The 27684-nt window shown below is 41.4% G+C and overlaps 1 protein-coding gene across 2 annotated transcripts in view; it reads left to right on the top strand.

The window, feature by feature from the left end:
- Positions 1-3514: 3514 nt before the first annotated feature.
- Positions 3515-27684, top strand: part of PTPN5 (protein tyrosine phosphatase non-receptor type 5) — a 66686-nt gene continuing 42516 nt past the window's right edge. The window contains exons 1-4 of one of the 2 annotated variants that reach the window (XM_071761667.1): positions 3515-3557; positions 6902-7049; positions 7993-8153; positions 23155-23265. In XM_071761667.1, the coding sequence (XP_071617768.1) occupies positions 23256-23265 (10 nt within the window). In that variant the 5' untranslated portion in view covers positions 3515-3557; positions 6902-7049; positions 7993-8153; positions 23155-23255. Of the gene's footprint in view, positions 3558-3658; positions 3898-6901; positions 7050-7992; positions 8154-23154; positions 23266-27684 lie in introns of those variants that run through there. The other variant, XM_071761668.1, reaches the window with a different exon arrangement.

The raw sequence follows: 27684 nt of genomic DNA, 5'->3' as shown, positions 1-27684 counted from the left end.
ACCAGCTGGACTAGAAATTTTTTTGATGACTTCCTGAGTCACAAAACCAAACAGACATATAGAATTAGCGAGGACACAAATACAGCAATCTACCAACTTCCCAGCTATTCCCAGTTTTACCCAGGACTCTTTACCTGCTCCAACAGCTGCCTCAGACTCAGCTTAGTGTAAGTGCTTCACCCTCAGCAAGCTCAAACTTTAACCTAAATTTCAGCTGTAGCCTCTGCTCCACAACCATATCTGTGGATGCCCCAAAATTTTTTAGGTATCACCTTCTGAACACTACTGCAAACCTGGCTTATCAGCTGTGCTTCACCCAAAGTTCAGCCCTGAGCCCAGCTGTAACCCTAAGTCTCTGCCCACCCAGTTGAAAGCTGCTGCCAAAGTCAACACTGAAGTGGCATAGTTGGCAATAGACTCAGCTGAGTCCTCACTGACTCGGACCTTCACCCTCAGCCTCATATCTGATGTCAGCCTCATCCCAATCTCACACTTAAACACTTCCCAGTTGTGGCAGGCTGGTGATTTCTGCCTTGCCCACCAATGGCTCCCTCTTGCTGCTCTCCAGAAACTCAAGCCAGGCCCTAATCCTGCTAGACCCTGACTGGTAGGGTGACAAACATCAGAACAAACCCTAATACCAGATTGTAATCATCTCCTTTTTCTTCTGACACAATTTTAACCCAGAGTGGCTGGCTGACTCTTTCCAATGTGTTCTCTGCAGTGAGCAAGTGGCCAAGTAAAGGGTACCTGAATTTTGCTATTCAAAACCAGCTGAGGGCAATGTGGGCTATTTTTCAGAAATAAATAAATAACTTTTTTAATAATCAAATTAAGAAAAAGATGGAGAAACATGTGGATTTAATTTCATACCTCCTGCACATTGTCAAGCCCAGGAAGTAAACTGCTCCTCAGACTGATGCCCTGCTTCTTCCCAACTATTTACTGCTGCTGGCCCCATCCCTCTGCAAAGCTACTGTGTACTCCATAACAGCAAGAAGCAGTAGCTGGGAATATCTGGGATCAAGGAGAGCTAATTCCCTGGTCTACTGCAGTCTTTCTAAACTCTAAGAGGAGTTCCCATCACAGGCTCATTCCAGATTTTCATGCCACTGACTTTTGGAAGAGGATACTGAGCTAGTCCAGTAGTAATTGATGGGTCCAGTCCTGTTACATCAAAATCTGACTCACCCTGCACTGATACCAACTCTCAGTGCTCTCTTAATATGGAAAATCACTAGGATAGTACTCAGTGCCAGAATTCTGGGTCATAAAGTCATTCTCTGACTCAGAAGAAGGTTTACAACAGCTGTGGCAGTGATATGTACTGTAGGTGAGTCATGGTGAACTATTAGCACAAACATAAGAAGCTTATAAAACAAATAAATAAAGAATTGCACAGACCCATCTAAATTATAGTATGTCTGTTATTCTATAGCAAAAGACTTGACAATGTTTGATTGTGTGGTCAGTTTCCAGGAATGCAAAATTTAGAAAAACAAACATAACAAGACACTTCTCATCATACAAATCCCATGCAGTTTCTTTTTTTTTCAATTCAGAGACTAAAACTCTGGCTTATATAAACTTACCATCAGAAATTTGTGAATGCATACTGATTTAAAACAGCTCAGAATTTTATTCTAGATTAATGGGATGAAAAGCCATGTTTATTGATAATGCAACTGCAAATGCAGATTGTCTCAAGCAGCATGCAATGTATCTAACAGCACAATGAAATATCCCATACATATTCAGAAGTGGAAAATATCCTGTTTGATTTAAACTGTAGGTAGGTAGATAAATACTACTGAGTTTTCCAATCTAAGATTCCAAGAAATAAAATACTAAATAACTTACAGGAATTATCAGTCACATCCAGTGAATGGATATTGAGGTAATTTCATTGACTTTGTAGCTGCCCATTACTTGAACATTTAATCCTTTGACTCTCCAGTAAGGCAGGACAGGAGAACTAACATCCCAAATCAAACTCAGTGACAGTCATGACAAAGCACTGGGAAAACCTCTGGTCTCCAACAACCTCCAGATAGCGAAGCATGTGTTTAACAAGTTATGGTTTTTTAAGGGACAATGTGGCAGAGGAACAAAAGGATTATAAGGCTACCACACCAAGTAATCACAGGGAGGAAAAAGAAAAAAAAAAAAAAGGTGGTCTTAAAGCAGTCTTTGTGAACCTTCCCTCTCTCATTACTTCTGGGCAAGACTCCTAGTTCAGATAGGAGGTGGTAGGGTTTTATCAGCACAGAATGGTTTGCCTTTGGTGAAGTACAGTATGTTTACAGGAGGTGAGGAATCACCCAACCTGCCTATATTTCAGGCCATAGTCCTGGCCTCTCTGGTTTGAGAAGACATCAACCTTCCAATTTCTGCCCCAAGTTTTTTCACCCTAACTTGAGCTGTCAAGAGGCACGTTCTTCATCCACTTCAGCTCGAAGTCACCCACGCAAGCGAAGTTGCACTAAGCCATAGCCAGACCTGTGTGCTCCAGCCACCGCTCAGACACAGCTTGGGGAACTTTGGGGCTGAATGGCATTAACAACCCCCTAAGGAGGGACAGCTGCATCTTAAATTGGCCGCTCAGCTCCCTCCTGATAAGGGACTAGAGGGGTGGGGAGAGTCGCTGGCAGTCTGCAACCACCGCCTCCCTCCACTCGGGACTCACCAGCCCACAGCAGAGGCTGAGGGCACGGCCACCCCTCCGCAGAGCTGCCCACGGGCACGCCGTCCTACCCACCTGGGGCTACCGGCGGAGCCTCCCCGGCCCCGGGGGCCTCACTGCGGCAGCGACGGCTCCGGTTCTCCCGGGGCCCGGCTGAGCTTCTCTCCGCCCTCCGCCGGGCGCTCCCGCTCGCTGCTTGGATGTTTCATTCATGTTTTCTCCTTCGCCATCTCCCTCCCTCCGACTGAGGGGAAACGGGAGCGCGCGTGGGCGGCCGCTGGAAGGCTCCCTGTCAGTCAAGCGGCCGAGCTGAAAAGAAGGCGAGCGAGGGAGAAGGAGGGAGAACAGCTTTCCCGGGGGAGGGGGCGGCTGTTGTCGCTGCCAGCCTCGCAGCCCTTCCCGGGGGCATCTGCAGAGACGGGGTGGGGGGAAAAGAGGGAGCGGTTTTCCACCATAGACCTCGGTGGGGAAGGGGAGCGGCTCCTCTCCTCATCACCTGTGCCCCCTCCACACACACACACCCCCCCCCACACCAAGCAGCCGCTCTGTCTGGCGACAGCGCCGAGCAGAGGGGTCCGCGCCTCTAGCGAAGAGGACGCGGAGGGTTGCGCGTACGGTCTGCCGGGGGCTGCGGAGGCGGCGCGCCTGCCCCAGCCGCAGGGCGAGCCTGGGGTGCGTGTCAATGGCGGGGGGGGCGGCGTGGGTGGCGAATCCTCCTCAGCGATCCCCGGAGCAGGGCAACTGCCTGAGGCTGAGAGGCTCTCGGCACCGACCCCAGCTCCAGCCCCAGCCGCGCCTCAGGGGTGGGGGCGCGTGTGTGCGCGCGTGTGCGCTGCGCGCGTGTGAGTAAGGGGGTTTTGTGGAGAGGCGCGAGGCAAGTTTTAACGGTTTTAACGGTCGTAACGGTCTCGGGAGGGGGGTGCGCAGCCGGCGCGCGCGCCCCGCAGCGGGCTGAGGCAGCCAGGAGGGGAGGGGTGCGGTGCGGTGCGGGCGACGGGAGCGGGGGCGCCGGTGCAGTGCGCAGCAGGGCTGGGGGCTCGGCGGGGGAGAGGCGCGGCGTGTGGGGGACCCGCTGCCCCCCGCCGCGCCGCAGCCGGCGGTTCTGCCTTTGTGCTCCCTCCGCACCTGAGTGCGAGGCCGGGAGGACGGCGCAGGTGGGGGGCGGGCACGGGAGGCAACGGCGGCGGCGGAGTTCCCGGAGCCGGGGAGAGGAGGTAAGGCTGTGTCGGGCTGTGCTGTGCTGCAGCGGCCGCTCCCGGGGCTGCGGGGGGCGGCTGCACACCGGGGGTGGTGGGCAGGGCAGGTCCCGTGCTCGGCTTCTGCAGCCGCTGCACAGAGAGGGATGAAACGGCAGCTACCTGGTCTCCGGGGGAAAGGCGGTGTTCGGAGGTGGGAAAGCCTCAGCAGCCCGGCAGATGCGCGTAGGGGCAACCGGGCGAGGGGCTGGAGAGAGGGGGAGCAGCCGGCAGTGCGTACCCGCTCCTGGGGTCTTCACGCATCTGCCCGCGGGGAGCGCTGAGGACAGCCCGCAGCCCGCCTCCTCCGGCTCCCCTGACCCCCGCGGGGCTCCCGCTCCTCTCCCTGCCCTCCCCCAGCCCATCGCGGGGCCCGGGATGTGGCGGTGGCGTGTGCGAGGTTGGGTGCTCCCAACGTGAATTTTCCTTGTTTTCTCCCAGCAAAGAACACGCCAAGATATGCGGAGCAGGGGCTGGTGTACGCGCTGAGCGGTCTCCCTTGGGAAGGACTTGGGGGGATTTGTGGGCGACTGTTCTCAGACTGGGATAGTCGGGAGCTAACTACTGGCTGCAGTTAACATTTTAGCAGCAGCAACAGCTTTGGAGGCTTCCCGGGAATATCGGTGCTTTTGAGCTGCTGTGACAGGCAGCCCGTGGTACACTGCCACTTTCTACTAGATGGCAGTGCTGAGAGCTGGATAGTTGGAATTGTAGGTAATGGTGTTGGGAAGCTCTGGATTTTGGTGGTTATGGACGAAGCACAAGAGACTTCACGTGTGTCCTGTGAGCTTATTAGAAATTTCGAGGTTTTTTTTTAAATTGCTATCTTGTTATGCAATTAGGCTTTAGTGAAATTGTGATTCTTATATTGTACTGGAAAGGAAAAACACATTCAGGAAGTTAAACTTTGCTATTATAGCAGTATTGACAAAGTTTCCAAGGTTTGGAGCCAGTGGCTGGCACCTGATTGGCAAAGACTTGCAGCTGAGGATCATTCTGTGCTTGTGTAGAGCAATAAATCACTGATTGAAAAGAAATGTGGCTGCATTATACCCTCCTTTTGTTTAACGCATTCTGTATATACTGAAGAAGTGGGGTTTTGGTTTGACCAGTGTTTTGTTAGGCAGTTTGAGATAAACACTCTGTTGTATTAATTATACAGTTAATGAATCAAATACCTTTCTTGAATAGAGCTCACAATGATCTCAGCAGCAGTTGTGTTGGACATGTCAGAGTGCTGAATTTTACTGTGTGGAATATCTAAAGTAAAACATTTTCTTTCCTCTTACCCAATGCTCATTTTCCTACTTGTGCCTTTAGAGCAGCAGAATGTAGTGCTTTTGCCAATGTTTTCATTGATAAATTCAGATTACGGTTGCATATCTGAATGCCAGGCTTGTTCAGGAGCTCAATATGTGCCTGTTGAGAGAGAAAAGTTAACCTGTTGACTTGAATGTGAATAAAATGGACACCAGAACTCTTATTTTACATTTGCATATAATTAGTTCCAAAGTTTTCAGTAATGTGCAGAAAGGTAGGCATATCACAGTCAGTTGTTAAATTCATTTTATTATAATTGACCAGGCGTTATTCTTTGTAGTATTTTGTTGGGTTGTGGATTTTTTTTTTTTTCTCATTTACCATTATGATTGTAGTTTAAGGGCTAAGCTTTAAAATGTTTGCCACTACTGCAGAGAGAGTTGCCAGCTGCATGTCAAACTAAACAAAGAGGCTTTAAACAGTAAGATCATCAGTTTAGTAACAAGTCAGTGTGACAAATGGTAAAATACACAATAATGAAAATCTGAATTATTACATTCATCTTTTGATACTAATAGTGATAAAATACAAAGCAGAAAAGCAAATAAACACATTCAGCTTTAACTATCTAAAGTGATTTGAAATGGAAGAGCTGTTTTTGTTATGTACTTTAAGCTTTAAAAAAAGGAGGGTGGAGGCAGAGGGTGATAATGGTGATGAAGGAAGAGGTTATTTACAAGCATTTATTTTGTTTTCTGGATCTCAAAATTCCATTATGTAGCAGGATGCTTTTCAGTATCTGCTTTCTCAGTATCTGGAAAAGCTGATGTTGCTGCTGCAGGAGCAATTACAGTGATTTGCTGCACAGGAGAAAAAAACAAAATTCTATTCCTACTTTCTGCCTCTACCTAAAAAGATCAGCTATTTAGCTCTGTTTTGGGTCATCAGGAGAAGATATGAGGTAGGAAAGTTAAGTTTGTTCAACAAAGGGTGTGAAGTTAATGAACAAATTAGGAAATTTGTTTCCAGAATAAAATGAGTAAATTTGCTTCACAGGTGACATTGAATAATTCCTCTTGTTTGGCTTTACCTCCCAATTGTCCACCAAGAAACCCTCACCAAAAGTCAGGGAGTTTTCCTAGGTTTTGCTGGTTAGTTGCTCACTGTCTTGTGAGATGTTGAATCAAAAGGCAGAAGAGGCAGGGGAGCTCTGTAGGCTTTTGTAAAAGAGGCTTTCTGAATTGCAGCTTTATAAAAGGTTCATGACAGAATCCCATCCTTATGAAGATCACTGACAATTTTGTTATCATGGTTCTCTTTTGGTTCATTTTATATCCTGTATAGATCAGAGCAAAATGTGCCTGGTGGAACCCAAAATTTGACCTATTATAGGGCAGGAGTTCTTGGTTTATGCTGACCCTCAAAAGGGTTTTAGTTTTCAGGTATCGTGTTTCTCCTTTAGAGGATATTTGAGACTTCCTGCAAGGAAAACACGGCAGTGAGAGATACGAAAGGATAGATGGTTTGTACTGAAGCATCTTGTACAGAATAAGGCCAGAAGAGATCTGGAGTGTGTGTATGTTGTACGTATGTGTGCTACCACATGATGAGTGAGTCATGGTACTCAAGAAAGGCAATGGTCTTGAGTGTCTTGGGAGGTGACAGGATTTGCTATTTTGTTATGGAGATCAGGCAGGGTAATTCTTTTTTTTTCTCTTTTCAGACTCCTCCCTTAATGGTACAGAACCAACCTGACCTGTGATTTTTAAGCAACGGTTTACAGAGGTAGCATGGTAATAATTTATACGTTGGAAATCGGATTCAAGCTCCTGCATTGTCAGGCTCCTCATTCGTGACCAGTTAGAATTACAGTAAGTGATTCTGTGTATTTTTGGTTTGTGTCTTTTTTCCTCTCAGAGAGCTCTTTCTTGCTTAGTGCTCTACTGCATGTAACCTGTCTCCTAACCTGTTTGGGGCAGAAGGAGCCTTTCAGAACTTGTTTCAGTGGGGCTCAAGTCCCTGTTGGTTTTTCTAAAAGATAAGTGTAATAGAAAGCAACAGTCTGACTGTGGCTTAAGGTCAACGGTAGCTGCCCAAAATATTTAGTATTTTTAAGGGGCAGACCTTGACCATATAAAAAAATGAAATTCTTGTTTTCTGTGTCATAAGTAGTTTCATTCTGTGTTTTACTTCTGTGCTCATGGGTATAGCAATTACATAGTGTGACTTTCTGCATTTTTATAGCAATGCTGACCTGTGGACACAACTGCATGCTAATTCATCCTTCAGATATAAACAATTTGCTGAAGTTACATGGAGATTGTGATCATGTTTTTCTGTTATCAGATAAAACCCTTCAGACTTTAGCCCTGTAAATCACTTCAGCATAGTGAAGCCATCTTTTCTAAAAGAATTTAATACAAGATGCTGGGTTCAAATAGCAGTGAGTGCTAGAAGGAGTAACAACTGTGTGTAATATCTTTTGATTGCATGACTTTGTTTAGGATGATCCTATCTTCCTAATCCTGTATGTGCAAACTTGATACCCCTGGATGTGGCAGAGGTTCAGACAGATTGAGAGCTGAAGTGGAAAAGCTACTAATAACTGCAGTGTGCAGAGCCTGCTCACTAGTTTCACTCACTGTCACACACACAGCTAACATGTCCCTATCCAAACTGATGTCTGTGTGCATACACCACTTCATCAAACTGCACCAGCTGAGACTCTGCTAGTTTTAATCACACTACTTTTAAAAATTTAAATGTTGTGATTCATGTATCACTAGAATTGTTCTACCACTCATTTGTCCACAGATCATGTTTCATTAGAAGTGCTGATGAGTACCCAGGATTCTGAAGACAGCAGTTTTGTGCAAGATAAGAATGCTACTTAAAGAAGCTGATGGAGGATAGAGTTCCAGAGCTCCTGGTAGACACTGACAGCATAAGATGGCACCATATTCTAGTCTGAAATAGTAAGTCTTAAGGAGGACTAGGTGTCCTTGATTTAACAAGAAGCTGTTTCACTAAAGAAACTTAATAGTGGGCTAGAGTCTGCTTTTAGGACTTGTGGAAATGTATTTATTTCTGTTCAGTTACACTAACATGACTATGAAGCAACTAGGTTTTCTCTACATGAGAGTGTGAATTGAATCTCTCTGCACTACAGAAAGTAATTTTATTTACTCTGGTGAACCTGAGATCTGCATCCATAATTTCTGAATGACTTTGTTTCTAGAACTGCTAAGTAATCTGGGAAATGGATGGTGAAAGTTTTATGTTTGTTTGGTTTTTTAAAGAAAAAGTACTGGCTCCAAAGGATTCTCCATTTTCAAAGCTGTGCACTGTTCCAAAGATGTTAGTTTATATGCTGCAGGCTGTTTGAGACCTGCAGTTAACATAGGTTATTAAATCACTGATGTCATGAAATATGCAGTATATTTCCTATGAATGATGTTCATACTCTTGCAAAGTCTTCTCAAGGCTTTTTGAAGTATAGGGTCCTGTCAGTAGGCCAGGGCACTAACACTGCTTATTATGCCTGGGAATACATTACACAGTTGTAACTCCAATATTAAATAACAAAATAACACTATACTTGGCAGATATAAGATTGATAACTGCTCCTGGGGAAAAAAAATCAATATTAATGGATATTTTAGTGAAGAAGTCCAGTAGACTTTAGTTTTTTCCATTTCAAAAAGTGGTTTCTGTTTCTTTTCACCTTCATATGACAGTTCTTGTAAAAATCCTTAAAGGCAGAAAGCACTTTTTTCAAGAGTCTGTCTTTACTTGTAAATAGGCAATGTTCAAACCCTGTCTTTCCTTCCCGTGTGACCCCGAGAGCTGCAGGAGGTGAATGTGTTTTATTGGGAAATGGAGGGCTAATTTGAATATGGATATGTGCTCAAATTAGCATACCAACTTTATTTTCCACACATGCATACCTTGTACAGAAACTCACTGTGAACATGGAAATGCATCTGCCTGGATATTCAGAATGAATGTTCTGGTAGAGAGAACTGCACAGACAGACTCTTAGGTCTAATTCTTACTATTTTAGAAGTCGGTGAAATTGCAGCTAAACCTAAAAGAGAATAAAACAACAGAAGGAGCACAGTAACAGTGGAAGCTGAAGTGTTAACAAAAGCCCAAGTGCTTGGTAAAGATCCATGCTTGCATTTGTAAACCCAAAAGGGGAAGTTAAGGTTAAATGTCCTCCTAGATACCCACTCCTTTGTTTGTTCTGCATCCCTATAGCAAACGGTATACTTTTATTTATAGGAATACTCTATTTGCAGTTGTAGCTGTTTGTTCAGGTAATTATGCATCGTGCATTACTAGTGCAACAGAGAAGTGACTTTGTGACATTTGTAACTTCTTGAAATGCGTGTTTAGGGAAATCAGAATTAGACTTAGAAATCAGTCTCCTTAGATCCTGCGAGTTGTGTCTGTCAGCAGCTGAATAGCTTTTAGTCAAATGCAAAGGGTACAGGTGAAGATAATTTGTGTTAAGTGTCATCTACAAGTGTTAGATGTCGAGAATTGGTGTAAGAATAGCAGCAGTGAGTAAAGTATAAAATGGTTTGAAATAAGTGGCAAAGGAGCAGATACGGGACAATGGGAGCTGCTGATAAAGGCAAAACAATAGATAAGATATTTGAAGGAAATTGTCCTTTCAAAAAAAAACAAAACAAAACTTTGTAGTGGCAAAAATATATTCTTTGTAATATATGAGTTGTAAGTGAAGTCTTTGCACGTGAGAGTCAAGTGTTACAACAAATTCACCCTTGACTTGTGAGCTAAAATATACTCTAAAAATGTCATTTGCACTTAAATTTAAATTGAACATATTTTTTTAAAAGAATATTTTTATTGAGATGATTTATGATGGTTTTATTACCTTCACTTTTTCATCTACACTTCCTTCCATGTAAATTTTTTTGTGGTGTACCTATATTTTTTCTGAAATTCCTAGAATCAGAAATTTGAAACTTTCACATCCTTAAGACACTATCAGAGCTCACATGACTATTTGTATTTACTCAGTAAGTTTGTGCATACCTTATTTCATTATTGTAAGTACAGCATACTAACATTACTGATTAATGTATATTTCATGGTTGATTTCACCTCTTAGCAGGGAAAGCTTAGATGAATTTAGATGATTAATTCATTTAGATGAATCTATGCCTCAGTTTAAAATTTATATTGTATATATTTTGTTCCCTAATTATACACTCCAGAAAGTTGTGATTCTTGTGGTTTCTACCCTGAGAGACAAATCATTCCATTTCACTGTGGATAGTTGCTACTCCTCTTCACTGGGAAAACACACTGTGTGTAACACCAGTGATATGAGCCTCTTATGGTATCTTAGAGTTTGCAAGGAAATACAAATGATGGCATTTTGTAAAGATGCAGAGAGCTTTTTCAGGTATAATTGAATAGCTGAAACTACTGAAAAATACTCAGAATTTTGCTCTGTGACAGTATTTGTTCTGAACTGTATCTTTCAGGTGCTATTAATAATTATTTTCATAATAGATGACTTGCAGTCTGTAAATCAGGTCATTCCAATTACTACCTTCTGTCTCTCCCTGCTGTTTCAGTGGTGGGAAATTTTTAGCAACCAACAACATTGCAGACTTTGCTAGGTAGAAGTGAATACTTCATGAATGTGAGATAAGGTGAAGGGTCCATTGGTGTATAACTATCTCTGGATCTTTTTGGAAGTCAGGATTCAAAAGCTGAGATGTGCTAAACTGACAGTAACTCAGTAACTAAACTCTCCTTTTTTTTTTCTTTTTTTTTCTTTTTTTTTTTTTTTTTTTTTTTTTTTGTGGCAGGCAGATACTTACCTAATTTCAGTTTTAAAGAAAAGTTGACTTTTGTAGCCCAATTCCTGCCTCCCACCAGCTTGCCAGGATGACAGCTCTTTTACTTCACAAGTGTAGAATGACAGTTGAAAGTGAATTGTGTGGGGACAGGGAGAGGAGGAATTGAAAGGTTTCCTCTTTGGTTGAGAAAAGTATGGGGGAGCAGAACAGTCCATTGAACCTGCTCACTGATCCCAGCTGGTCTTCAAAAATTGGGTTGTCACAAGCAGTCCATGACTTGTAGGTTGAGAGTTGCCACGTGCAGCTGTGATGACAACACACAAACACCAGTGTCTTTTCCACACAGCCAAGCTGGAGACTTATTCTTACAATTCCACTATTGAGTAGCTACCTACACAAAAGGCAGGCAGCTGAATCTCCCTGGATGCATTCCACATGTTTCTCAATTTTTTTTTTAAATAAAAAAAATTTTTTTTCTCAATAAAATTTTGCAACTCATGGTGTTTTTTGGGACTTTACCAAAATTTGGGCTATTTAAAATACAGGCATATGCTTCCCTAAAATAGTGACTGCAGACTATAACAGGCCTGCTAATAGATCTGAGAATCCTTATGGGCTTGAGGTTTCATTTTTCTCCACTCTTGCAAGATTTAAGTCATACTTTGTAGGTCAGAACACTTAGAAGCAACCTAGGCACCTTGATTCAGCCTGTCGAAGAGAATACTTGTTTTTCCAGATATGTTATTTGAAGAGTTCCCTTGGATATGTGATACCACTTTTGCATTAACTCTGAGTTCACTGAATTAAACAATTTTTTAAATTTTTTTTGTTGTTGTTTTGTTTTAGATTTGGTTTGTTTAGATTTTTAGATTTTTTAGATTTTTTTAGATTTTGGTTTGTTTGTTTTTAATAGAGGTAAATAAATATGGTTAATATTTGTTGTAGTATTATCCAGAGATTCTGGGAAACTATTTTATTAGGTAGTACATTTTTTTCCTGGTGGTTCTGCAGAGCCCTTTTTTCATTTAGGAACAGAGACTTGCTGCTTGGTTTTTCTTTTCCAGAAGGAAGATCTTCAATTTGGTACCACAGCATTCTGTTCCTGCCTCCTTGAGGAGCAGATCCTCCCTGCCACCATTCCATTACAATGACCCAAGCATTTGCTCCTTAAATTTGAGAATAGCAAACCAGAGAGGTGGAATAATTTAACTACTTGGCTTGTTTCAGTCTTCTTCTAAACATGGAAGTCAGAGCCTGCGAACATTTGTAAGATGCAGCATTGGCACCCATATGATAATTCCTGTGAAAATGCAGATATGACTATTTTGTTATGAAACTGCTGGGAGCTTCATGAATTATTGTAACAAATCCTGTGGCTAAAAGGCACCTAATGGCTATGTTATTCTGCTGGTGATTGTTTCTGCACTACAGAGGCCATTTAGAATGGCCATGTAATTAAAATTCTTTTAAATTAGAGTGGGAGTTCTCACATGCTTACATGTCTAACTTGTGCTAACATACATAAGGAGTTGAGTCCCAAAATACTGTGTTTATTTTAGCCCATTATTTTCTTCAACCATATTTTCAGATCCTTAGTGCTCGGTTCTTTGTGGCAGATTACTGCAAGCAGGAGTAACGTTCTCCACTATGTACATTTTATGTCATCTCTCATCTCTTTTTTTATACATATATATATTTCTCTTGTAGAATGCACTGCCATTTATTCTTAACTTCTATCTATTGAGTTTTAACGACCATGTGCAACATGTCCTGAATATTTTAGGGAAAAAGTTTCACTTCATCTCTTTGAATTTTGTATGTGAGCTCTGGCACCCTGACCCCTCAAACTCCTGACTGGAAACACTGTAGATCTTGCTACTGTGTTGCCCAATTTCCCAGTGATGCTAAATGGGCAGCAGATCACAAATAGAGGTTCAGTGCTCTGAAGTATTGTAGTGTTGCTAGATAATGATAATCAGCAATTAAGCAACAGTGTTTTATCTGCAGTGTGTTCTATGCCGCTCAGAACATCAGTTCTCAGCCTGTTTTCCTTGAGCAGGTTAGATTACATTATATTATATTGTCTTGCATTAGATTAAAATGAGAAGTGTTGCTTTGGATATGACTTTAATGTTACATAAAGGGGTTTTTAACCCCAAAAAAGGCACTAATAATAAGATATGGATTCAGGTGTGGTGTGTACCAGGGACTGCTTGTGTACCTAGAAGTCAGGTCCTGCTTATACTGTCTGGCTTTCCTGCATTCTGTCACAGCCTATTAACATTTATCTGATGACCTGGGATTTGTAAAGCTGTGCCTATGATAGTGCTGATTACACTGGAAAGAAAAAGCAGTCCACAGCTACTTGGAATAGTGTCTGCTGTCATCTAGGAATTTGCTTTATTAAGGCATCCCACTTGCTCTCTTAGCTGTTGATGTTGAACAGAAGTAGAAATTGAGAGCAGATCTCGAAGTTGTTTCATTGTCCTTGAAACTGGATTTTTGTTCCAGTTCGGAATGTAGAGTTTCCTATCTGTGACTACAAATTTTTCTTCTGTCATTTTCTTTTCAGCTGACACCCAACTGCTGCTCTATGCATGGCTCTCAGAGAATTATAGAGTGGGTTAGATAGATGGGACCTTAAAGATCATGTAGTTTCAACCTCCCTGACATGAGCAGGGGCATCTTCCACTAGACCAGGTTACACAAAGCTCCATCCAGCCTGGCCTCGAACACTTCCAGGGAGGGGGTATCCACAGCTTCTCTGGGCAACCTATGCCAGTGTCTCACCACCCTTATAATAATTTCTTTTCCTAATGTCTAACTTAAATTTACTCTCTTCCAGTTTAAAGCTGTTACATCTCATCTTATCTCTACATGCCCTTGTAAAATGTCCTTTCCCAGCTTTCCTGTAGCCCCTTCAGGTACTGCAAGGCCACCATAAGTTCTCCCCTGAGCCTCTCCAGCCTCTCCAAACCTCAATTCTCTGTTTGTCTTAAGAGGAGAGGTGCTCCAGCCCTCTGATCATCTTTGTGATCCTCCTCTGAACTTGTTCTAATAGCTCCATGTCCTTCCTGAGGTCAGGGCCCCAGAACTGGACACAGTTCTTCAGTTGGGGTCTCATGAGAGCAGAGGAGAGGGGAAGAATGTCCTTTCAGCTTCTTTTGATCAGGCCCAAAATGCACTCATTGCCATCTCATATTGAGCTCTTCATTGACCACCACCCCCAAGTTCTTCTCCTCAGGGCTGCTCTCAATCCATTCTTTGTTCAGCCTGTAATTGTGCTTGTGACTGCCCAGACCCACATGCAGGACCTTGCACTTGGCCCTGTTAAACTTCATGTGTTTTGAACTTGTCCACCTCTCAAGCCTGTCAAGGTGCCTCTGGATGCCATGGTTTCCATATGTGTCTGTCAGTTCTCCAGCCCAAGTGTCATCTCTTCTTTCTCTCCCAAAGAGCTGAGTAACCTTCTGCCACAAAGGCTTCAAACCAAGGAAGTGCAAGATGCCCCTCTGTCAACTATATCCTCTCAGACTAGCAGCTTCTATTTGTTATCAGAGTATGAAAGAAGCAGCTTTTCCCTGGAAGCTACAGAATTTCTTGTTTGTATGGGACTTTATAATGGACTGAAAGTTGGTGGCCACTATATGTATAAATATCCACTATAGGATACATAATCATTTGCTTCTGGTTTGGGGTTTTTTTTCCCCTCTTTGGCAACTGGTTACCATGGACATGATGCTCTCTGATTCTGAGAACACAGTGGGCATTTGCAAATAACATCCTGAAACTACTGTTGGTCCTGGAAAATCCCCCATTAGTCCACCCAGCCATTTCAAGGTCATTTCCTGAAATACTGAACTTAAGCATTGCATCTACTTGCTTGTGATTGATTGCTAACTTTCTTCAGTTGCTGTGTGATTTTAGGAGCTGATGCTTCATAAATTAGCAGAGCCAGAGATGAGCAGAAATCTGAGATCTTGCTAACATGTCAGGATAGATAAAGCCTTGCTTATTATTCAGTGATTTACATGACACTGGTTCTTTATATCAGAGAAGTTTCCTTTTTTTTTTTTTTACTGTTGTTCAAGAACTAGTCTCAGATCTTAGATCAGTGTAAATTTTAAAATTTCTCTGTTGGGCTCATGTCTCGTATAATTTTTGAGCTGTTAATTTAGGATAATTCTGAATGCTGAACTCATGTGAGGATTTCTTAACCTTTTTCTGGCAGAATATTTCTGAGTGAGAGTGGCTGATGCTGGGAGTGGTTTTGGGGAAGAAAAAAGATTGGAAGGTGAAAGCAACTGCCTCTTTTTTTTCTTTTGTGTGCAGCGATGGCATGAAAGGCAAGGGCTGGAAAAGGGAGTATTAGAGAGTGATTGTCCCTAATTCCTCTGCACCCACCAGGTGTTCACATTTGAAGAGCATGATGCACAAGCAGAGCTCTGGCTGCTGATGTTCCTCTTTATGTGAGGCAGTTCCTTAAAAAGGGACCTTGCATAAATGACTTTGCTGACCTGTAGTTTTATCTATGTGCCACATCATATTGGTGGGTGTGTTGTTAACTGCTGCAGAGAAAAGGAAAAGCAAGGAATCAAGTCAGTGCTGGAGAAATTAAGCATCCCCGAAGCAGGTCATTATTTCAAAGCAAGGTTTGTCATTTCCCCAAAGTTTGCACCAAGATAACTTCAGAAGTTACCCCAAAATTAATCTGAATTTCTCTTTGTATTGAACTGGCTGGAAAGAATCTTCCAGGTGGCTGAGAGAAGATCATAGTACATGGTGAAGGCTTGAAGGTTGTGAAATTGTGAAGTTGTGAAATTTCAAGGCCTGTCCACACAAGCATAGGTACTTTTTCTGCCTGAAAGGCTCCAGATATTCTGCTGGGGGGCAAAAGCTACTGATCTCTTCTGTTTTGATTTGAAGTGGTGTCTAGGGAGAGGAAAATGGTATTGGCAGCAGCTTTAAGCATTATGTCTGTATGCTCCCTGGAGAACTCATTAATTTTTAAAACTGTGGCAGCAATAGGCTAAATGTATACACTAGTGATATGCTGATGGTTTGAGGTGCTGCATTTATCCTTTTTGAGGTAACCAGATCTGCTCCCTTCAATGTTTAGTATCCTAAGATCAGTGGGGCAGTTGAACCTGAGAAGGCATCTATTTAGCAAACAGGTACAATAGTGGGAACAATAATACTGTTGTCTTTCTATAATATTGTCTGCTCTTTTATCAAGTCCTTCTTAAGATCTCTTAAAAGGTAAACTTTTCTCTTAAGAAAATCTGGCTACCTTTATTCATGCCATATGCTTTGCTAGTATGATGCTTGCTTTTAAGCTGATTGGGCTGATTTGATGGAGACTCTGTGCTGAGAGATCTCGAATCCACACTAATACTTAATGGCAAAACAGTCTTCAGAGTGATACTGCACATGAGAGCAGAAGAACATATTCCAAAATGAAATACAGCTCTGAAACATCCTTATGCATGTGTGAAGACTGTTCTGTGAGCTTGCTGGATCATAGTATCAACTTATCAACCCCGCTCCTGGCATGAAACAAAGGAGCAGCAAGTAGATTCTCTACTCTTTCAGACAGCCAGTTACTGCAAAGGATGAAGCTAAATGAAGTAGTTAGGATCTGCAGTATGATTCCATAATCATCTTTGGAATAGGGGTAGGAATGTGTCATTCTTTCAGACAGGCTGTATGGGATGATAAGTAGTTTGCTTTAAAAAGTCCCCTGTGAATGTGTTTAATGCAAGTTCTTAAAGTGAACTTAAACCATCTAGCAAAGGTGGCTTCAAGTATCTGCTCATAATGTTCCCACAAACGATCTGACAAGGTCTCCAATGTGTGTTGGAATTCAGAATTACAGCGTTTGTATGATCTGCAGGATGATCACAGCCTGTGATCTGTTTCTACTCCTTGCTACTTAGGACCTGTACTCTGGTTCACCCAGAAACATAAAAACTTTAATTTCACTACTTGGTTTGAGATTCATGTGCATAGCAGGAAGTGTTATTTTAATCCAGTGGTTTGGTTAATGGGTAAAGGAAGGGGGGGAAGTAATAGCTCTGCAAGAGACGAGGGTGCAGAGCTGAGCAGTGCTGGTGGAAGGGCAAAGGGCTGAGTAGTAGGACAGTCATTCCTTTTTCATATCATATTTCTTTCATGCATCTGCAATGCATATTACATGGGGCAGTGCTAATGGCCAAAAGGTGTTTACACCCTCTTAAAAAGGTGATTTTGAAAGACTTATGTTCATTTTGGTAGCGTCAAAACTGTGCACTCTATGGGTCTGGTATCCTTAATACTCATAAGAGTCCTAGGCAGAAGAATGAAGTAATTTTGGTGCTTCTTGTTGTGCTTCATGAAATCCAGTGAGAGGGAATTATCCTTAATGTCTGAAGACTGGGAGCTGAAGAGGATATTGTGACCACTTGTAGTGGCTGGCTCTGTAGCAGGGTTTTTGTCTGTTATGTGGGAGGTTTAGGTTTCATCAGAGCAGAGAATTGAATTTTCCTGTTTCACGAGATGGGATTTTTACAGAAATGTAACTCTGTGTACCTTGCAGAATCTGCAGGAGAGCAGAGCTGATTTGTGTTGAGACAGATCTCCCACACGGCTGTGAAAACAAGTGCACAAATCCAGAGTAGTTGGGTGTAAATCTGAAGTAACTGTCATGGAGACTGATGTTCTTTATAGGAGTTAATCTTGATTTACATCAGGGTAACTGTGACCAGAATCTCTCAGGAATCATCTTTGCTAGACTTTAGTAACTCACAAAATTAATTGCTAATTAACTTGAGGTGGCTGATTATTGTGGCTGCTTCCTACATATTTCTTCTGCCTTATCATCATAGAATTTAAAGACTCTATTATACCAGACCAGATCTTACCTACTCCTGCTTATCAAAAGGTGTTGCCTTCAGCTAGATAGTAACACACTGGGCACAGCCAGCAGATGTTACACCAACACACTGCAGTCCTGGGGCATAAACAGCAGAGGCAGGGCAGCCCATGTTGCCAAAGGCACTTAAAATAAAGTAGGGGTTAAAAGAGGCCCTGCAAGGCAATCTCAGACTGCCCTTGAAGTCGGTTTCCACAGTGGAGCTGGGGCAGTGTGTGACTTCTTGACATAAATACAGCAGTCAGTGTTAAGTGGTTTAAGGGCTGGACTTGATGATCTCTGAGGTCCCTTCCAACCCAGCCAATTCTAAGTGGGTTGTCCATCTGAGAAACAACATGAGCTACCTCCCCTCATTGCATTTCTTCCCCTGTGTGTCAGAAGGCAATTTAATTGGTGTTTTGATAATTCTATACAAGGCAGGATGTAACATGAATTGTGTCAATGACCTGCAGCATCCAGGGCCATTGGGAGGGCAGATGGCCAGAGTCACTCCTTCAAGGTCTGACAACACTGAGGCAACTGAAAATTCTGCCTCCCTCCCTTCTTCAGATTTTGTCAACATTACACTTAAAAAGCCACACATTTCTTGGATGTGTTTTGTATGGCTAAAATGAAATTAGGATGCCAGAAGGCTGTGGATCTGTGTGATCCTGCTGTAGTTTAGACAAGGAGGTTTTATGATACTCTTAGTTGAAAACTAAATTTAGGTTTTGCTCCAGCTTTCTTTAGAATGGAAGCAGAGAAGGATAGGTAAAGCAAGACAACTGAGGACCTACAATGCCCTTGGAGATAGTCCACCCCCCCCAGTTTGTGCTGGGGTTGAAAGCAAAACTAAATTAGGTTTCTATTCAATAGAAGAAGACATTTTGTGAGGTCCCCCCAGAAATGTGTCCAAGCAGCATCAATCTGCCAGTCACCCTTGTCTTTACCTTCCAGTTCTTAGGCTTACTTTGAATTGGTCTGTCTGCTAACAGCTTCCAGTATGAATTGGGAAGTCCTGGTCATACTGACTGACAAATATGGAATGAAGATGTAAGAATACAATAAACTGGTGATCATTTTTCTTGCCTGCATAAGAAAGTAAAGGCATTTTGCCAAGCAAATATGCGCATTAGATGACTAACAAGAGCTCCCACACTGTCAGTGTAGGCAGGGAATATGCAATGCTACCACATATGTGTCTCAGAACCATACTGAGTGCTTTTTATTCTTAATGTTTGGTTTTGTTTTTAGATAGGAGTTCAGATCCCTGAGCAGGATGTTTATCTCTATGCACAGAAAACAATATTCGTCATAGTTTTTAGTATATGACCAAATTTTTAAAACTACCAGCTGATATATCTATTGCCAGTGACATCAGAATTTTAAGTAATTGCTATAAACATTCACTAGAATAACTATACATATTGTATGGATTATCAGAGCTTGCCTTTTTTAAATGGCTGGAAAAACCCTTTTGTTTTTTTCTAGTGAGAATGTTGTTGGAGAACTTGCATTTATCTTCCCTGATGGAGGTTTGAACTCTCTCTCTTTGATAAAATTGGTATGCAGTTTTCACAGAAATTAATATTCTGTAATAAAGGAGTTGAATTCCAGCTGATGCATGCTTAGCTGTGGTTTTAAAACACTCATGCAGATAATACTGAGCTGAACACCCAGGGAAGTTCTGTAAATTCCTGTAAGTTGAGTGTAGTTCAACTTAGTATTTAATGTATCAGTGAGCTTCCACTGAAGATGGGTCCCCTTTTCACTCCCCCAATGCTGACTAATCCATGCCCCCAATGAATTAGTTTTCCATCAGTTCAGCTGAAGCTGCATCCTTGTTGCTGCATAAAAGATGAGGGATGGATACAATGCAATAGTTCTCTGCTGAGTGAAGAGGATGAAACAAACCCCTCTCTTTCTGCAGCAATGTAAGGTTAGATCATCTTAAATGTAACACAAAGCTGGCCTTAAGTGTTTTGTTGTTTGGATGGTAGTCTCTTTTAGCTTCCCCAAGAATGATTTTGGACCCACTGAGCTAAGGACCCCTGCAAACACAGAATGGGAAACAGTCTGGAGTTGAATCTTAAAAAATGGAGACCCTAGAAACCAAAGACAGAATCCCAATCTGCCAATTCAGAGATTGTAGCCTGAACACCAGATGATCAAGTATTTAGTGGACAGGCTTCAGCTGATCCCAAGCTAAATTTTTTCCAAGTTTATCACATGTTTCACTGGCTTAATCTCTGGAGCATACAGTATTTCAGAAAGCAGACTTCCAGAGTATAGGTAGAGAAAGGAAGAAGTCTTCAGACTTTTTCCAAGGCTCTCTTTTCATTGCCAGACTCTATCAGCATCCTTTCAGCACTGAATAGCTTTCTACCTGATGACAAACTAATTTCTAGGAGTTCAAGAAGCAGCAAAACCATATTTTCCTTGCAGAACTATTTAATAGCTTGTATAATATGGGTTGCTCTCTATTTCCTCTATTTTAAACACCCATGTCTTCTTTCTTGATAGCTGTGAAAGCTGGTATCTAGATCTCTCACCCCTGTTATTTTTATCAACAAACACTGCTATTATGTGGACAAGCAGCTACAAGGGTTGTGTGGAATGATTGGGGTGAGAGTCCACAGATGGGCTGTGTTATATAAACTCTGCTTTCCACTCAGCTAGTTCATTACACTTGGTCTTCATACCCAAACTTACTTATGAGTACACTTTATTTTAATAACATGTTTCCCTTCCTCTGCCCCAGCTGAATTGGCTCTGTCTGCAGATTTGACCATTCCTAAGATGGAGAAAAGGGGGTGTAAGGACAAAAGGAAAGTGTGTGGCTCTGTGTAGTCCCTTTGCAGGCAAATACTCTTGGCTGATTCGGGGCTGTAAATGGAGTGAGGGAACATCTCACAACACATCTCTACTGATTGAATTATGTGTTCTTTGGAATAGATTTTTCATCATTCCCAGAATAGGGGAAAATTAACAGTAGCTATAAACCATTTTATAATTTTGTTTTCTGTTCTCTGGGCTTCTGTTACTGTTATGTGATGATGCTCCTGCACATTAATCTGATTTGCTGCTCTGTCAGGGTATGCATATAGATAATTGTGTGCACAATTTTGGTTTGTGTCTGGAAAGACTGTGCCAGTGATTTCAGCGAAAATTAAGATGGTAGATTTTGCTCACACAAAGTACAAAATAAAGTCACTCTTACTTCCATGAAGTAGTATGAATATGCTGCTGAGTACTTGCTACAAGAAGTTTTGCAATTGCTTATCAGTCCTCTGACACATTCTGTAGAGGTTTCGCACAGAGTAAAATGAAGTGCTGAAATCTTCTCTTAGCTTGGAGCCTCATTTTGCTGGCACTTATGCACATGAATAAGTGCTCCTGTGACCAGGTTTAGCTGTTCATGCCAATATAATAATGAAGGACACAGAAGAGTTTTAAAAGCAAGGTCATATACACTTGTATTGCTTTTATTGTTTAAGGTAACTGGCTTTCTCTAGAACTTCTCTGCCTTCAAGGTTTTCCTCATAATCATGGGCACATTGCAGTATAGTTCTTCTAGATTAGTGTAAAGTAGGTGTGAAATGCTACCAAATCTGAAGGTTGTTTTCACATAAGTTTTGCATTGATAAGTGCAAGAGGTAAGGTAATTGCAAACAAGGCTGTAGGTGTTTTCAGAGACAGCAGTGCTTCTGAACTCTCCTTGCTTTAACTGCACTTGGGGAGACAAAGATGGGACATGTTAGGCAATACATGGTAGGTCTTATTTTCTTCAACACTTTAAAACTACAGTTTTCCCTAAGTTATGGGTGGGGGAAGAAGGGAAAGCAGAGAGGGAGTGCATGAGTATGGAGGCACTGAAGAGAAAGGAAAGGGATTAAGTATGGATTCTAGCAAGGCATCTGTACTAAAGGCAGACTACACACTTGCATGCAGCTTGAGGGGTGACTCCAGGTACTATGAGGACCCAGACTTACAAGACTTTTGCCCACATCTTGTCATGATACCTTGCACAGGAGGCTGTGTAAAGGGAACACTTTTAGACCAGCACTGGAGTATTGTGTTGGACTGCAAGCACCGAGGAAGGTCAAAGAGCAGCATTTGGGGCTGCTGTCATTGCAAACAGCTTCACTTAAAAGCTAAGTGACATGTGATCATGTTACCTTGTGTCAGCTGAACCACAATAGCTGTATCTCTTAGCCTCCTTCTGTAAAAGCACTAAGCTCTTCCTGCTTGAATTTCAGCAATCTTGTTTCCTATTTGCAGTGGACTGAGAGCACGGAGAATCAATTACACTTCCATTTAACAGCAGCAATAACTTTATATACTGGGACAATCTGTTCAGATATTGGACCCCTTTATCTTGAGGCAGGGTATCATAAAGAGAGCTGTATATAGAGGCACAGCATCTTTTATTACACCACTTGGTATAGCTTGAGGATATAATCTGGCCCTCCATAATGAGTCAAGAGGCATGAATTTTTTTATTTTTTTATTTTTTTTTTTTTTTTTTTTTTTTTTTTAGAGGCAGCCACTTATGAAATCCACTTAATTTTTGGTTCTGAAATACATGGACATGCTGCTGGAGTGCATTGTGAAGCCTTCTTCCTGGGAGCTGTTGCACAGAGATGGTTATGTCATAGGCAGAATCTTCAGAGGAGCACTGGGGATGATGGTGGTGGACTCAGAAGTGTCCACACAGTCTTTCTATGGTGCTCAGGTGTTTTAAATGACACCTGCTTTGTAAAAGAAGGTTGACTCCCTTTGGAACTTGTCTGCTAGAAATCTTTCTGGTGTTTGAACTTAAGAAAACACATCAGAAGATAAAATTAAGAAGTGTGCATACTAGGTGGTCCTTGATTTATTAGTCTGTTCAAAACTAGAAAGATCTGTTTCTAGTGAAATGAATTCTCTGTGCTTTCAACAGGACCTTTGCCTAGGAGAGGGTATTTTCAGGCTTTAGGCCTTTATACTCTTGTTCTTCAGACTTCTTGATGGAGCAATTTGTATGCAAGCAATAAGCAAAAGCAAGTGGATCAATAACACAGGGATATGGTTCATCTCCTTTCTATGCTTAACCCCACAGATCAGTGGCTTGATACTTCCTTTATGAATGATTAGCTCATTAGAGTCTTTTAGAATTTATTTTCAAGAAAAAATATGTGTAAAAGCCTTGAAGGATTCCCTGTTATCTGATACTGTTATATCTTAATTTTTCACTTATTTTTTTAGGATTCTAGTGCATAAAGGGCATAAATGATAACCCTAGAGGACCATCTGTGCTGTAGCAGACATTGAAACTGAGCTATGATGTGACTGGAAGGACCGAGTGCATGTCAGATGGTAAGTACTTATCTTTGTGGAGAATGAAAGGAAAAAGGAACAACAAAAAGGGAAAGAAAAATTCATTGCAGGTTGTAAATGTCTTGCAAAGCAAAACAATCATACCTGTGTGCTGTAAATCCAGTATTTTATTCTTTTGGATACTGAGTATATTCACACTTAATTTCCTGTTTCTTGTCTACCAATACAGTTGCTTTGGGAGGAAATGTGTGAGTAGGTAGAGTAATGGTCAGGGTTTTTTTTTGTCCCCTATTTATTATTTTTTTTCCCTCTTGTTTTATATGAACCTTTATTTCTTCCCTGTGTGTTTTCACTTAGACTTCTGCATTGCCCTTTATTTGCTTCTCCTCATCTCCATTGAGTTCTGCTTGGTCAAAAACATCATGTATGCATGCACATAGCCTGCAGGCTGTTTATCAAAGAGATCTTCAATTCAGCAGTGATACTGGCTTACTCTTTATATTTGAGCAATACAAAGGGAATTTTTTTGAACAGTTTTGTTTTTATTGCAGAATAAGGAGTGGGTAGTTCTGCCTTGCAGAAAAGCCTAGCCTGGGAAAACCTGCTGTGGGAGGGGAGAAAGAAAAGATCGACAATCACTTATGTGTCATCAAAGTGGAACAGTTCCAAGGAAAAAAGCTTGTGGCAAAGCTTTCCAGGTGAATGTGAGCTGAAGGTCAAGCACTTGCCTTCATGTTAGCATCATAGTGTCAGCATGGAAGCACTGGGAAATACCATGGAAGGAAATCTGTTTGTGTATCTGCCTCTGGCTTGTGTTCTTGATAAAAAGGTACCCTGAAAAGGCCTCAGTCTGTGCTGGCCTTGTTTCTGGCCTTGTTTCTGGCCTTGTAGACTGGTCCTTGTTTCAAATTTGGCTGAGAAAATGATACCATTCTGTTCAGCTGCCATAAACACAGGAATAAACTTCAATATTGCAGAAGATGCTATGTAGAATGTCACCAAAGGTTTCCAGTGTTTTAGTGCTTAAGTTGAGCAATCAGTAAAACGCAAATACAATATTTGTTGTCTTCTTTGCAGGGCATGTGAGCTGATGAGAAAGTTCTAAAGCATTGCTTGATTAGGGTAGGTCAGAGGGCAAGTGTTAAATCAGTGTTCACACTCAAATTCTGAAAATTGCCTGGGGAAATGGTTAGGAAGTATTTGTAGCAGCAAATGAAAACAGATGGTCAAATGATAAAATGATGGACTAGACTGAAAAAAGGTAATTTTAAGTAAGTAGGAGGCTATTTATTTCACAGAGCTGCTTCATGTTAGGTTTTGCACATGCTCACATCCAACATAACAGATGAAGTGCAGATTGAAATAAAACTGGATGGTGTTCCTGGAGGCTTGAAAAGTTTTTTTTGTAGCTGTGTGACATAGCCATGAGCTGCTGTGTTGCAGATGGAAAAGAGAATACAGATAAAAGGGGTCACATGAGTCTGTGGGGATGGGCAAAATTAGCATGCTATTTTTGAAGGAGTATGTACTTGGGTTGACATTTTGAAGTTGAAGTCTTTCAGTCAAATCTTTGCTAAAGCAGGTTTCTTCTAGAAAGTAGAGATAACACAGCAGAAAATGGAACTGATGAAAATCTCAGTCCACCTCTGACAGCATCTAAAAATCAGAGAGATGATGAAAATGAGGGAGTTTGCAGTGCCAAGGTGCACTGTATGTACAGGTTTGCATTTAGCTATGGACCTATATATGGACTCATTTCAATAAAGAGTTAAATGAAAAATCAATCTCTTCTTTCTGACAAGTACCTATTTTGTAAGTTATCATGTGTCAGTTTTAGTTCAATGGTTGTTGTTATTTTAGTGCAGATTCTCTCAGGTTATATACAGCATCTTGCCTTCAAGGAATTCTAAGAAAGGCATTGACTATCTGGAATACATGAGAGAGTACATGTTTTTTCCTGTGTGACAGATTGTAATCCCTATTTCATTTGATTGTGTTGCACAAATAATCCTGATGACTTCAGGGAGATTTCTTGCAAAAGGAAAAGTGAAGAAGTGAATAAGGAAGCTTTAGTCTGGCTCTGTGCTGTTTATACTGCTTCTGTTAGAGAAATAAAATATAACAATACTCTCTCAGTGGAAAGGATGCTGCTTCGGGAACACAGTGGAAGGAAGAAGAGATTTTCATAATGATTTGATAAATGCAAATGGAGAGATTGCTTATTTAACACTGAGCTTTCTTTATGTGGACATTCCATGTTTTCACTGTAGTGTGTATAAACAGTATGCAGCATTTCTAACAAATGTTTGATTCAGAAAGAGGTTTGTGCCTATGAGATGTTTGTATAGTAACATGAGCAGAGTTTACTAACCATATGCTTGTATGTGGAATGCAAATAGAACCATGCCTCTGACTTTGGCATGAAAAATCCCACCCATTTTCTTGTCAGGTTGTTTTTCTTCCTGTTCCATTACAAATCCTGAGGAGGGGACATTCAAGGCACAGTCCAGAAAAGTGGTGAAAATGTCAATTGCAACAGCAAGGAGAATCAAAAGAAATATGACCATGGCTGGAAAGTTTAGCCTTTACCAATATATTAAATATATGGCTAATATGTATTTATTATGTGTTATATGCTATATGGGTAACATGGGTAAATACAGTAAAATTTTGTCTTTGTTGAGATCTTAAAGGAGAAACATTTAATACTAAGAATACTTCTATGTTATTCAGACTGGGATTTTGAGGCATTGAAAGAAACTGATTATCTTCTGCTAAAGTTTCAATGGAATTTGGAATCCTTTGGTCAGCTTACAGGAATTCTGCACAACAGAATCCATTAGCTGATATGTCCCTGGGTCCCTGTGTCACTAAGGGAATTTCTGAGTCACTGAGATTGCCATTCATCATGTCACTGTAACTAGAAAACTGTGAAGCTGGCTGGTCTCTGGCAATGCTGACAGTTTGATATTGGTAGAATGTGCATTTGCAAATTATGAACTGCTACAAAGTTTTATCTTGACATTTAAAAGGCTTTGTGAGCCCCATCAACTAGATCTGAGCATGCAGGTTTCTGCAAGCAGCAGTTTGTAGTGATGTGTTGTGGTACGTGTGTTGTCATCTTCATCCTGGCAGCCCAAGTTAAAGGTACAGGCAGGGTGATACAGCACAGTGGTTTGGGTGTAAAACTCTGCCTTGTGATCTGGGTTTCCACAACAAGGTATTCTAACCATAAGGATCTACATCTTTTTTTTCCTCTGCATAAATTCTACCCTTCCTCTTTTTTTCCCAGATAAACACTGCATTTCCAGTTGCAGTGACAGAATGGGTTGGGAGTTTTTCCCAAATTGGTAAAATGAAGCTGCCTCGTGATAACAATCATGCTGTTTGAAAATGCTGTACTGTTCTGTCAGTGACCAAAATGACCAAATTAAGTGGGATGCACCTGACTTTGGGCTCATATATTCATTTGTCCATGCTGTTTATTTGTTTTGGTTTCAGTCCTTAGACCTTAGTACAAGACACTGCTTTATGCAAGGTTTGTCAAGCACTGCAACAGGCTGCCCAGGAAGTGGTAGAGTCACCATTCCTGGATACAATTGGATTTTTTCCTGCTTCAAAGCTTAAAGTAAGGTGTGCCAGAGAAGAGAGAAGGAAGACTCTGCTTTAACTCTGTGGTTACTTCATCCCCAAGAGGAAGGAAGTTTTCAGTCTACTGCCACTTCTTGCATATGCTGCCTTTGTTTGATTTGAGCTACTGCCAGTTACTGGTTTTAGTCTCCACTGAGTCCCTCTGCCAGGTTTTCACACTCCTCCTTCTCCTCCTGTGGGCTTCTCTTCTATGGCCTTGTATTTATTTTCCTTCTTTCATCTCTTCTCTCATCAAATAATCTCATCTCCATTATTCTTATACTCTCACCTTTTTCTGTCACTTTTGTCATCTTTATTTTATCTTCCCCTTTCTCTGCTTGTTGTCTAGCTTAACTTTCATCTTTCTTGTTACCTAATGAGTGTTTTTGTAGGACCTGACTGAATGTCACAGAACAGGCATTTTAGAGGTCAAAAATACCTCTAGCCCTGTTTTGGGGATGTGGGACTCAAAGCAGTGCTCTGTTTTGATCTGTACTTGCCAGATTTTATGCGTCTCATGGTCACTCTTTGTACCATCAGTCGGTGGACTAAGCAGTCAATTAATAGGTAAACTAATCACAGAACTACCTGCTGAAATAAGCTGAAAATTAGCCCAGTAAAAATGCTAATAATTTCTAAGAACAGAAACTTTGTAACAGGTAGATGCAGCAGTCTTCTTGACCTCTGCTTTACCAGTTTGAAAATCAGGATTTCATGCTTTTCTTATGCCTGCTGGTGACATCTCTGTCACCATGGAAAGATGCAGTAAACTTCAATGAGAAAAATATTTCTGTAAAGATAGCATTAAGAGGAGAGTGGGAGAGGAAT

Source organism: Heliangelus exortis, chromosome 18, assembly GCF_036169615.1.
Source record: "Heliangelus exortis chromosome 18, bHelExo1.hap1, whole genome shotgun sequence".
In the NCBI taxonomy this organism is placed as follows: Eukaryota; Metazoa; Chordata; class Aves; order Apodiformes; family Trochilidae; genus Heliangelus; species Heliangelus exortis.
Note: the sequence above shows the minus strand (reverse complement) of the source record. Positions and strands in the feature narration are given on the sequence as shown.